Source organism: Octopus bimaculoides, chromosome Z, assembly GCF_046866305.1.
Source record: "Octopus bimaculoides isolate indiv1 chromosome Z, ASM4686630v1, whole genome shotgun sequence".
Classification (NCBI taxonomy): Eukaryota; Metazoa; Mollusca; class Cephalopoda; order Octopoda; family Octopodidae; genus Octopus; species Octopus bimaculoides.
This window is the reverse complement of record NC_142944.1, coordinates 7,102,662-7,116,383: the sequence shown is the minus strand read 5'-3', so window position 1 is coordinate 7,116,383 and position 13,722 is coordinate 7,102,662. Positions and strand designations below refer to the sequence as shown.

The following is a 13,722-nucleotide window of genomic DNA, read 5'->3' as shown; positions in this document are numbered from 1 at the left end:
TACCATGATGGTGGATTACTGATGGTCATGGAAACGTGATGGTCTGGATGTACAGTACAAGCAGAATTCAAAGGTGTCTTCCTTCCTTTGAATTAATATGTCTGATAACAATTAGGAGCATATTTTTTTTTACATTCATTTGATTTGATATCGATTTATGATTCAGTTCATGATGAACATGATTCATTTCATGTTAATTTGGAATAAACAAGTTCTTGAAACTAACAGAATATGTTTTTCCATGATCACTTGCTTAAAGTAATAATCTATTAAAAATTCACATTTTTATTTATCATTAATTTGTATTTTAATGAAAATCCTTACGTGATAGAGCAAAATGGTTTTGATTTTTTAAAATCAGCAACCCAACAATATGTTAGATCACATCCATGAATAAAAATGAAAATAAAAATATTCTCAAATGCAGACAGGTGTTATTGTTTACAATACTGTGTGAAATTATCTATACCACATGCTTCTTTTTATCTAGTTTGGTATACAGACTCCAACAAAATATTGCCCTGAAGAAAAGATTACTGCACAAAAGGAGCTTCTGTTGTTGTTGGTTAGCTTAAGTCAGCCCTGAAGGAGTGAACAAAGATCAGTCAGTCATTTTAGTGCATTGAAGACCATATTGTGCAATGTATCCATTCTTTCTTTAAATCAGTAGGGGATAATTTGAGGGATATTTTCCAGTTACATTGAGCCAATTTAGAGACCAGGGGATGTGGGATGGGAACTTTGTTTATATGTTTAGAATAGGTAATGGTAATGTTGTTAAATACTTATTTCTTGGAGTTATACTGAAATTATTTGTATAATTCTTTTTTTTATGTGTCATAATTTTTTTTATCTTTAGAATTTTTTCTTTTAGTTTTTTTTTTTCCTTATCAATGAAAGTACCCCACAAGTAACCCTAAACCATCCAGTATGGAGAAAGCTTATCAAGTCATGCCAAAGTCATGGACAGTCATAGTCACTAAGTCTCACTGCACTTGTTGTTGTTGTTGTTGTTGTTGTTGGCACTCCGTCGCTTACGACGACGAGGGTTCCAGTTGATCCGACCAATGGAACAGCCTGCTCGTGAAATTAACGTGCAAGTGGCTGAGCACTCCACAGGCACATGTATCCTTAACATAGTTCTCAGGGAGATTCAGCATAATACAGAGTGTGACAAGGCTGACCCTTTGAAATCTGACCCTTTGAAAGCTGACCCTTTGAAATCTGACCCTTTGAAATCTGACCCTTTGAAATCTGACCCTTTGAAGTCTGACCCTTTGAAATCTGACCCTTTGAAGTCTGACTGCAGATAACACTTAACAGGATAATCTGAATCTGAAGGGTCAAAATGCTAAAGCATGGATTTTTAGCTTTGAATTTATTATTGCAAGTAGCCTGACTATGTTTCTTTGAACTTGTCACCACAAGAATTATATATACATCATCATCGTAATTGAACCATACTAGATGACTGGCATCTACGCCAGTGGAGCACTAACAGCACTGTCCGAGCGTGTTCATTGCCAGAGCAGCTGTCTGGCTTCCGTGCTAGTGGCCCATAAATAGCACCATTTGAGCATAATCATTACCAGCATTGCCTCTAGCATTTGTGCTGGTGGCACGTTAGAAAATCATTTGAGCGAGGTCGTTGCCAGTACCACTGGACTGGCTCCTGTGCAGGTGGCACATAAAAAACACCATTTGAGCGTGGCCATTGCCAGTACCGTGTGACTGGCCTTCGTGCCGGTGGCACGTAAAAGCACTCACTACACTCTCGGAATGGTTGGCATTAGGAAGGGCATCCAGCTGTAGAAACTCTGCCAAATCAGACTGGAGCCTGGTGTAGCCATCTGGTTTCACCAGTCCTCAGTCAAATCGTCCAACCCATGCTAGCATGGAAAGCGGACGTTAAACAATGATGATGATGATGATGATCGCCTTTTTTATGTCTTTCTTTTTAGTGCTTCAGAGAAGATTCATTTAGATAGATTTTCTAAGGCTAGATGCTCTTCCAGTCACCAACACTCAGTTGTTTTCATTTAAGGAAAATTTTTTATCTATTCTAGACCTGTGTTTGTAGAAAATTGGAAATGAATGATACTACTTGAAAGACAGTGTGTGTTAACAATTACCTCATGATGTCCAGACAAGTGGAACGAAGCTTATTCACACACTAACCTACTTAACTGCATATGTATATACATATATATATATATATAATTATAAAATCTGGTAATTAGTCATATATTAATTAATATCGAATAATTATCAGGAGGCCAGCGCATCTAAAGAATCAAAGAGATTCAGAAATATTATCTGCAATCTCAGGGTATTAAGGTACATTTAAAAAAATAACGTCGACCACTAACGTGGACAGTTAATGCGCTAGAAATAGATCACATCTTGTGTCTATTAAGATCGAAATTGTTCTCAACATGAAATATAGCAGCATACCAAAAACGTGAGCGGGCAAGACATTTAAAATCACCTAAAAAAACATTATTAAACAGGAACTAGTTTCGGATTTAACAAATTCTTACCATTTGTCTATTCCTCATCAGCCTGATTTGTAATGTACCGCAATCATCAGAATTGCCCACCGCCATTGGTGTGCGTGCATATGGTTCTGCTAATTACAGCTTAATGGTAAAATTCAAAAGTCTTTGTTTTGGCGCACTAATTCCAGGAATATATCCGCAGAAAATATTTACTGCGACTTATATATTCAGTATGAGAACATGAGTAATGGGTAAAATATTATTATAAAATCTGGTAATTAGTCATATATTAATTAATATATTCGATATTAATTAATTAATATTAATTAATTAATTAATATCGAATATATTAATTAATATATGACTAATTACCAGATTTTATAATAATATTTTACCCATTACTCATGTTCTCATACTGAATATATAAGTCGCAGTAAATATTAAGAGTTATCTTGAAGTGTTTGTGGGGAAAGTGTGCATTATTAAGTGTGGTGCTTCTGTGGGGATGGGGTGCGTGATATGTGTAGTGGTGTCAAGTGCATAATTTTTTCCAGGTGTGTAGGTATATATAGTTGTGTCCATTAGGGACCTGTGATTGCAGTCATGGTGGGGTGCACGGGTATGATAAGATGTGCTTCCTTTCATGTGGGTAAGGATTAAACACCTTACTCCTGCTATTTAGGTAAATATCCAGGCGTTGGGTATCCTTTAAAATTGCTCTCTTCTCAACCAGGCACAACTTCCACTTCCTGCTGCTATTGAAATGCAGTTTGCATTTCTCCAGGATCTTCCACTTTATGCTGTATCCTGTGGCGCTTTCTTTCAAAGACCAAACATGATGGATATATGATGCAGTACATTTTGGATAATATACCCACTCTGTTGACAGATAAACGAGTGCATCTTCTCCTTGACATATGGACTCTTAGATGACTTGTGTATAAATATATATATATATATATATATAACATATAATAATAATAATAATAATAATAATAATAATAATAATAATAATAATAATAATATTAGGGAATAAATTCCAAAACTTACAGGGAAAAATTCAATTTAGCAATACTAAATCAAATTTCCCAGTATAAAATATATGTATATAATTTAGAGAAAAACCACTATTAAATAATTCAGTAAAGAAGAATTTAATTCATTCAATTTAATTCTTCTTTATTGAATTATATAGTAGTGGTTTTTCTCTAAATTATATATCATCATCATCATCAACGTTTAACGTCCGCTTTCCATGCTAGCATAGGTTGGACGATTTGACTGAGGAGTGGCGAACCAGATGGCTGCACCAGGCTCCAATCTGATTTGGCAGAGTTTCTACAGCTGGATGCCCTTCCTAATGCCAACCACTCCGAGAGTGTAGTGGGTGCTTTTACATACCACCAGCACAAGATATATATATATATATATATATATATATATATATATATATAGTTCAAATTTACAAAAAACAAAAGACAAAGACAGGTGAAGGAACAACAAGCAGGTGTATTAGTTTAATGCACATGAAGAATGGAAAAGTCTTTATGCAGGGTATTTCAGATAAATTGAGACCAATTTTAAATAGTTGACTTCCTGGGTTTAACATTTCAGTTTATAACAAAACTTGCTTGCTTGAAAATCTAATCCTCCTCTTTATTTTTCTGGTAAATAGTGAACCGATTCAACAACAGAATCATTTGACCATTGTTGTTTTGACACACACTGAGCACACTGCCAATAAAATGAAGTTGAAGAAACTTCCTGGAGCAACAGCTTATTGTGTTTATAAACAATTTAAAGGAGTGGGAAAGGTTGATAGAAAAGAACACAAGACTCAAAGTGATTTCAAATGCAATCCAAAGTTTCTTGCTGGCCTCAAACACTTGATTGAAGCCAATCCATCCGCATCCATGACAATTCTTGCAAAGAAATGTAATGCGTCCCTTTCCACGATGTCCAGAGCTGTGAACAGGAATCTTAGCATGACTAGCTATGTTCGATGACACACCTTCTAACAACCAAGGCCAAAGCAATCAGAGTATCAAGAGATGCCCAAAGTTTTTGTCATACATCAAGCATCAAGGTGCAGGAAAAACTTGTGTTTGTAGACGAGAAGTTCATTGTGAATGCTGAGGTGAATCACAGAAATTATTGAAGGATTGCACTCAACCTTTCTGACACCCCGCTGTGTTTGAGACTAAGAATCCTGTATTTGGAGCTGTGGTGAGTGATGGAAATGTCATGGATCCACACTTCATTGAGTCTGGCTTCAAGATCAGTACAAAATAGTATTTGGACATCTTTGTTACCTTGAATGGAGCAGAAGTTTGGGTTTGACAATGTGGTGCTTATCCAGGATTCTGCACCATGCCATGGTTCAAAAGTAACACAAGCCTTCCCTGGTGAGAAGGTGCTGTCTTTTTGTGAGGGTCAACATCTGGCCCAGTAATAGCCCCGATTTAAACCTTCTCAATAACTTTTTACAGGACATCAAGCAAGGACCAATGCTTTACCTCACTCGAGGGTCAACAGTTTGAAGATCTGCATCATACATGCAACATGCAAAATCAAAAAGGTGGAGGTTGCAGCAACTGTAAAATAATTTTGTTCTCATGTGGAGGCAGCAATTGCCCGAAAGGATGGCTGTATAGAGTGATAAATGTTTTTGTTGTAACAAATGTTACGTTAAATTTATATCCTGTCTACTACCATTATTTAGTTTTATGCATTGTAAAAATTGTCTCAATTTAAGTGCAAGACTGTATATATTTAAATATGTATACTTCATTTTTGTATCTCATTGTATCTCTACAAGATTCTTTATGTGAATTTGTGTGTTGAAACAAATTTTGTTGTGTCTGGGTAGTCATACTGCCTTAATGCCATAAGATGTAAAACACTGGTTCAATTCCCACTCATTTATTATTTATATTTCTTTTCTTCCAAAATTTTTTGTTGCTCTTGCAACTGTTGTCAAAGCATGTTGACTCTGTCCATTATTGGAGCTGCATTCCTTTTTGTCTGTGCACATGTGTGTGTGTCAGTGTGCATGTGTATGCACATGTGTAAGTATGTATGTGTGTGTGTATGCATGTATGTAGGTATGCGTGTATGTATATAATCTGCATATTCATGTGTTTGTGTGTGTAGTTGTGTATTTGTGTGTATGTGTGTATTTGTGTGTGTACCTCTGTCTCCTTGTGTGTGTTTGAGTGTGTCTATGTGTATGAATTTGTGTGGCTATGTACTTGTGTTGGTTATGTATGAGTGAATATCTCCATGTCTTTGTATGCGTGTGTGTATAGTCATGTTTCTGTCTCCTTTTGTGTGTGTGTGTGTGTGTGTGTGCGCGCGCGCATGCGTGTTTGTGTGTATGTGTCTGCTTGTCTGTCCGTATTGCCTATGTACCTATCTATCTTCTTACCTATGTATCTATTTATTTACCTACTCCATTTACCTACTCCATTTACCTACTCATATATCTCCTACATATGTGGAAATCTGTGGGTGTGTTTGCTTGTGGTGTTGTTATCTAAATCCTCCTACGTTGTTTTATCGATTTTGATGAAACTTGATACGCGAGTAGAACTCATGTCTGGAAAACTCGTGACATATTTAGATTGTTGAAAAAATCGATAATAGGGGTCCTGGAAGGATTCTTATATCTACTGCATATAACTAATATATTATTTCTAAACATCTAAGGAAAATAACTCATTAGCTCCTGAAAGGGATCCTTATATATAGCCAAGGGAAATAACCCATTCATGTTCGTAAATTATTTCGTATAAATCAAATTGAATATGCTTTTTTCTTAGTATTTCAACTATTTGAGTTACTTTCACAATTTATCCAGTACAACACTTATACAAGTAAATAGTATTTTCCTAAACAATAGATCCACTTATTCCGCTTAGTGACTTATTCACGAATATACCAACACTAGCACCACTGAGGGTAATATTCTCTGCAAACGCACAAAAGATTTTTCAGAGTTATTTACTTTGAATTGTTAGTATCTCATATCTGATTTGCCTGTTGTTACGTAACATGCTTCACGATTTTAGTATACATACCTTATTAGTATTTCCTCCTAAGATCTATATACTCTGGGAATGCATTAAAGCCCTTTTCAGGGCTACTTTATTTGAATTCTTACTACTGAGTAATTAATTTCATGTTATTACATAACTGACTTCACAATTTGGGCATGCATAACTTATTGGGAATTCCTAAAAACAAGATCCTATGTAAGACAGTTCAGTGTTCTCAATAAATGCACAAAAACCATTTTAAGGGCTACATACTTTGTATTGTTATTACTGGATTAGCAAAACGATTAAGAGAATGGAACCAAGTGATAAGCCCTGCTTTCCCGGGAATTACTGGGAACATCAGCTAGTATATATATATATGTGTGTGTGTGTGTGTGTGTGTGTGTGTGTGTGTGTGTGTGTGTGTATATATATATTTATATAATATATTCAGAACAATAAGGTAGTCAGAATGTTGGATGATTATATATATTTAAAAAAATTCTTTTTTACATTTTATTTACACTTTTAGCGCTTTCTTCCATTATTGGAACTGGTTTAAAGTTAGATTTCTTGACTTTTTTATGTATAAAAAATTTGTGGGTTTTGCCAAGCAATGAAAAAGAGTGGCTTTTGTATTGGTATGGTCACATTTGTTTGTTTAGTACTTAGTGACCTTTTAGGGTGAGGAAGGAAAAAGAATTTTTGTATTCAAATTGATCAAGGTTCTTAATTGGAAAACCAGATGTTGTTTTTGACTTTCTTCAAGGTCTCATTTTTTATTCTTTTGTATTCATTAAAGAATAGTTATATGGATGTGGTCAACTCTTTTTGATTGAGATTCTAGATGTTTTGAAAGAGTGATTTTTGAGCTCACTATATACCCATACAGCAATTACACACACACACAAGTGTAAAAAGGTTGAATTTAGATTTGTCCTTTAATGTGAAGGTTTCCAAAAATGATTTCTAATATTGTTTCTTCATATTTTGCTGGTAGTTTACAGGTGTAAGTTTGCGAATATGAAAATAATACTTGTATATGATGTGTTTTGAATTTATGGTATCAAAATCCCATAAAACTTAACAATTTAGTTAAAAATGGAGAAAAGAAGTTGTTAAAATATATAAGAGAATTTTCATACAGAAATGTAAAAATAATGTAAATTCATGATTGAATTGAATTAAATTAAATTAATTAAATAAATTAATTATACATCAATGTACTCTTCAGTGCAAAAAGTATAAACAAAATTTTTATAATGAACTTGAGAGAGGAAATAGCAGAACAGAATCAAGGAGATTCATATTCATCCTTATGAGAAAAAGAGATGTGAGTACATGTGAGGTATTAACTATGACAAAAGGCTATAATGGTTATTTGAAAATATAAGTAAAAGAGGTTTCAGAGACGTTCCCTCTATTGATGAGTAAGGAGATTAGAAATTTTATATACATACACTTACATACACACACATACATACATACATGCATACATACATACATACATATATATATTAAATATATATTTTTTTATAAAACAAAATTTTATAAATTATATAGTATCTGTTAACAGTCTTAGCAAATTGCAGCAACAATTATAATAGCAGTAACAACAACAATAAGCCAAACCTATGCACATTTCAATAGAGTATCCAGGATAAATAATTTGTAATGTGTTATAATATGTTATAATATTTTATGAGACATTTTATGATGTGGTTTATTTATCCTGGATACTCTATTGAAATGTGCATAGGTTTGGCTTATTGTTGTTGTTACTGCTATTATAATTGTTGCTGCAATAAAGTATCTTCAATGCATCGATTTTGAGCTCTATTTTTTAAGAGAGATATATACATACATATATATATATATTTTATTTATGCGCCCTTTTAAAGCCTAGCCAGGCTCATGGACCTGGTTTTCTGATTTCTATGGCATATGCGTTCCCCCCAGCTGGACAGGACGCCAGTCCATCACAGCTACTCAAGAAACAGGAAGAAAGATTGAGAAAAAGTTCAGGCGAAAGAGTACAACAGGGGTCGCCACCATCCCCTACTGGAGCTTCGTGGAGCTATGGGTGTTTTCGCTCAATAAACACTCACAACGCCCGGTCTGGGAATCGAAACCACGATCGTCCCACCGGAAGTCCACTGCTCTAACAATTGGGCCATTTATATATATATATATAATATATATATATACATACACAAATATACATATATATATATATATATATAGGAAGGGCATCCAGCTGTAGAAACTCTGCCAAATTAGACTGGAGCCTGGTGTTGCCATCCGGTTTCACCAGTCCTCAGTCAAATCGTCCAACCCATGCTAGCATGGAAAGCGGACGTTAAACGATGATGATATATATATATATATATATATATATATATATATATATATATATACATATATACATACATACATATATATATACATATAAATATATATAAACACATACATTCAAAGACATCTATATATGTACATGTTCTATTTGTGTACACACGCACACACACACACACACCACACATACATAAATACACATTCTGATTTTTAAAAAAATAATTAATTAATATAATTAAAATACATCTCTGTGGTTAAATAAATTTGGAATGGTTTGGTTATTTTAGCCACTACTCTTGACTCTTGTCTGAGTATTTGTCCTTCAGACAACAAAATGGAATTTTAAAAAAGCAATACACAATGCTGTCACAATTATATTTCCAGATTCATCTATTTCTGGTTGGCTGCTTTGTTTAAATATATTTTAAAGCTCTAATCTAGAATTTTCTAAAAGAGAAAGAGAGTGAAGTATAGAAGAAGGGAAAGCAGTTGTTCTTATTGAATTTCAGAATCTGGAGTGTTTTGCAAGATCCAACAAGAAAGTGGTTAAAAGGTTTTAGCAATGCTTTGAGATCATCTTTAACATATATACAATCAAATTCATATTGAATTCTCATAGGTGGAATTTCAAAAAAATATACAGGTATGTTGATTTTTTTTGAGGACTTTTTTGTGAAGTATAGTTCTGTTATCTTTTGGAACTTTGAATTTTCCTTCACATATTTCCTAATGTTTCCTTTTTTCAAGCGTTTTGGTGAGAACTTCTTTATGAAGCATAGCTCCATTGTTTCTCAGAAGTTCAGGTCATTCCTTGTGCATTTGTAGAAGGGGAAGGTTTTGAATTTTTCTTCTTCACATATCTCTAAATGTTTGCTCAGTGGAATTTTCCATAGCTCCTCTTTTGTAGGAAGTGCTGTCTGTAGATTCTTGTGTGTTGACAAAGGGAATTATTGGTTTCGCCAATATAATTCCTCTTGCATTTGGGGCAAGTAATGCAGTATATGGGGTTTTGTATCTTGCAGTTCATATTTGCATTTACTTTGAATAAAAATCATCATCATCATCATCATCATCATCCTCATCATCATTTAACGTCCGCTTTCCATGCTAGCATGGGTTGGACGATTTGACTGAGGACTGGTGGACCAGGAGGTGACACCAGGCTCCAATCTCACTCTTAAATTTGATGTGGGTGTCCCTCGTCTATATTGTTATTGTTGTTGTTGCATATTCCACATCTGCTGTCTCCAGATTCCTTTATGGAGAATTTTGTTTCATTCTCTGATGGGAATTTTGCTCTTGTAAGTTGTTTTTTTTCCCCTTCTTTCTTCTCCCTTGCTTGGCAAACCCCACAAATCTTTTATATATAAAAAGGCCAAGAAATCTAGCTTTAAACCACTTTTTGATAAATTTGATAACAGAAGAAAGCACTATTATTTTAAATATACAATATCTGCACATCACTTGAAAAACTCTCTGTCTCTGTCAGTCTGTCTGTTTGTCTTCTCTTTCTCTCTCTCTCTCTCTCTCTCTCTCTCTCTCTCTCTATATATATATATATATATATATGGGCATCCAGCTGTAGAAACTCTGCCAAATCAGACTGGAGCCTGGTGTTGCCATCCGGTTTCACCAGTCCTCAGTCAAATCGTCCAACCCATGCTAGCATGGAAAGCGGACGTTAAACGATGATGATGATATATATATATATAAACACACACACACACACTTTTTCCAACTAAATTTTCAACAAATACACTTCAGATAGTGTAGATTCCAATTATATCTGAAGTCGTTGTGTAAAAACTTTTCTGTGGGAGGGAGTTTCGCAAAATTCCCACGAGGTAGTTTCGTTTTCTGATAATCTTTACAAAAATTGGGATTTTTAATGAAATTTTCTACAAATACTTTTCAGAGTGTGTAAACTACGATTATATCGAAATTTGATGTGAAAAGGAAAATAGTGAGCACACACACATTACATATTGACATGTATTACAATTTATTTTTCGAAATTTCTACTTTCGTTTTGTAGACATATGTGACGACGTGTGTCGGTAAGCATGTGTATGAGTCTACCAAGTTTATTTTTTCATATTAAATTCCGATATAATCATAATCTACACACAGTAAAAGGTATTTATAGAAAATTTCGTATAAAAGTATTCGTTTTTCTGAACGTTATGAGGAAACAAAACAGACTTGTGTGAATTTTTCGAAATTCCTCACTTTTTCAACACATATTCCGATAAAATGAGAATCTATACCATCTGAAGCATATTTGTAGAAAATTTCATTAAAATATATCCATTTTTCTGAAAGTTATGAGGCAAGAAAGTCATGAGGGGAGGCAGCACATATCTGTAGGAACGTCAGCATTTGTACCCTCCAAAGACACCCCTTTTATTTATTTATTTATTTATTTTTATTTTTTTGTTCTACACACACCCACGTTTTCGGCTACGGAGAATACGAATCTGCAAAAAAATTGGCAAAAATCGGTATTTTGAAATTACCCCTACCCCGCTAAATTCTTCATTTTAAACTTTTTTTCAGAATTTTTTTCTTTCAAAACATGCGTAAAAAATACGAAGATTATGATTCTGAAAAAAAATTTCAAAAAATTTTTGTAAAAAATTTTTTTTTTGGTCAAAATATGCGGAACGCATACACACACACACACACACACACACACACACATACGTGTGTGTGTGGATATATATGTATATTTGTGCGTACATATATATATATCCTTTTTTTTTTTTTTAGGAAAATATAAATCCAGAGAAGCATACTCTAAGAAGTACAGCACTCTACATTTATTACTGGTGAAGGCCAGTTTAAAGGGTTACCTTTATCTCAGGGTTTGATGATACGTTATAAAGGTACCCTTTATGGCGAGAAACACAAGGTAACCCTAAAAACCGGTCTTCACCAGTAATATATATATATATATATATAGTTCTATTCTTCTGGTTTGCATCACCATATATATATATATATGGTGTAATGGTGTATATAATATATATATGGTGATGCAAGCCGGAAAAATAGAACTCAAAACACAAATGTATGTATATTTTTTATTAATATTTAGCAGAAGCTGCTCAAGGGCTGAGAGTTTTTGTGCATTATCAAAGGCGATCCGCCTGAAGGCTCTCTAACGAGACGTCTGTACAGCTAAGCGCCTTGTAGGTGCGAAACCGATGGTTATTTACCGATTCATAACAAACAACCTTATTATTATATGTGTATGTGCGTGTGTGTGTCTCTGTTCGATTAAACCTTTCAAAGCGTTGCCCCAGCATGACCGCAGCCCAATGCCTGGAACAAGTGAAAGATGAATGAAATATACATATATAGACATATAGACGATCTATCTTTCTATCTATCTATATAAGTATTTTGTGCAGAAACACAAATGAGAATAGGCAGTTTGCTGAAACGACATTTAAAGTTATTTCGCTCTTTTCATCAGCTCCGATCACCACCTGATCACGTGATCCGCAGCTGATTCCTTAATTCTCTCTTGCAGCAAGAAGGATAAAGAAACAGAGAGTGTGACCGGTGAGTGGAGGAAGAAGACGCCTGGTTCGACAGCGGATAAAGTGTTGGAGTGCAGAGAGGGGGAGAAAAGGGGTGGTGGTAAAAAGAACTGCTGAGAGAGGGGGGGTAAAAGAACTGATGAGAGAGGGGGGAGAGAGATAGCGTGAGAGGGAAAGAGAGAGAGAAGGAGTGTAAAACTGAGTGTGAGGGAATTAAAGAGAGTGAGAGAGAAACAGAGAGAGAGAGAGAAAACCTCAAACTGCAAAAATAAAAAGTGAATGAAAAACTAAAATTTATATACATATATATATATACACATATATATAATATATACTCACACACACACGCATGTATACATACATATATATATATATGTAAATGTACACATGTATATATGCATATGCAATCACACACTTAACACTGTGCGCTGGAAACTTATTGAGTTCTGAAGTAATCTTTATCGGGACGTATTGATATTGAGGAAGGAAAAAAGTACGTTTATTGCTCCAGTGTTTGTATCAGAAAGGAAAAGAAGAAAAAAATTCTAAAAAAAAAAGGAAAAAGAAAAAAAAAATTCTGAATTGAGATATTCAGTTTTTGGTGAAGCAGCAACATTTGAATACTGCATGTATTTTGCGGGAATCTTTTAAATAATTCAGTGTGTGTTTATAAATAGATGTGACTATGTGCGAGTCTTGATTATTTTAATCGCCATTCCATGCAAGTTAGGAGCTGCCTTCTTTGGTCAGCACTGAGAAGAAAAAAAGAAAAAGACTAAGGTGAAAGAAGCCCAGAAACATTACATAAGAAGAACAGTAAAGAAAAGGGACCAGGAGGAACGAAATACGAAATAACAACGATTAGCACCGACTGTCTTTCGTTTCGGATTGTAAATTGAGTTTATTGTTTAATTTTGTTCTTTTATGTATATACATATATATACAAGGCAGTTGATGTGTTGGAGCAATCATACAGAAACACCAAAGATGAATCCGTCGCGAAATATCCCTAGATATTGGTCATAGTAGTTGTGGTACTTGGTGGTTTGTTGGAGGATTTTAACGACCACTGTCCTCTGCAGCATGAGGGTCATATCTCAGGGACTACCACAAAGGGACATATTATCCAGGACTAGCATTGTCCTAAAAAATGTCATCGGTACTCAAGGAAAAGCTTTCTCGGATGAAGCCTATTACCAAGCTCCAGAAATTCGCGAAAGGTCACGATCTGTTGCACATTTCTACAACCAGAGTGCCATAGACAAGGCTGTAAATAAGGTAAATATCTAG

General features: G+C 34.5%; 1 protein-coding gene across 1 annotated transcript in view; it reads left to right on the top strand.

Annotated features, from left to right (window-relative positions):
- The first annotated feature begins 12,588 nt into the window (after positions 1-12,588).
- The window catches only part of LOC106879645 (branched-chain alpha-ketoacid dehydrogenase kinase), a 65,179-nt gene continuing 64,045 nt past the window's right edge, over positions 12,589-13,722 (top strand). Inside the window, exon 1 of the mRNA XM_014929307.3 lies at positions 12,589-13,710. Coding sequence (XP_014784793.1) covers positions 13,516-13,710 — 195 coding nt within the window. The 5' untranslated portion in view covers positions 12,589-13,515. The remainder of the gene's footprint in view (positions 13,711-13,722) is intronic.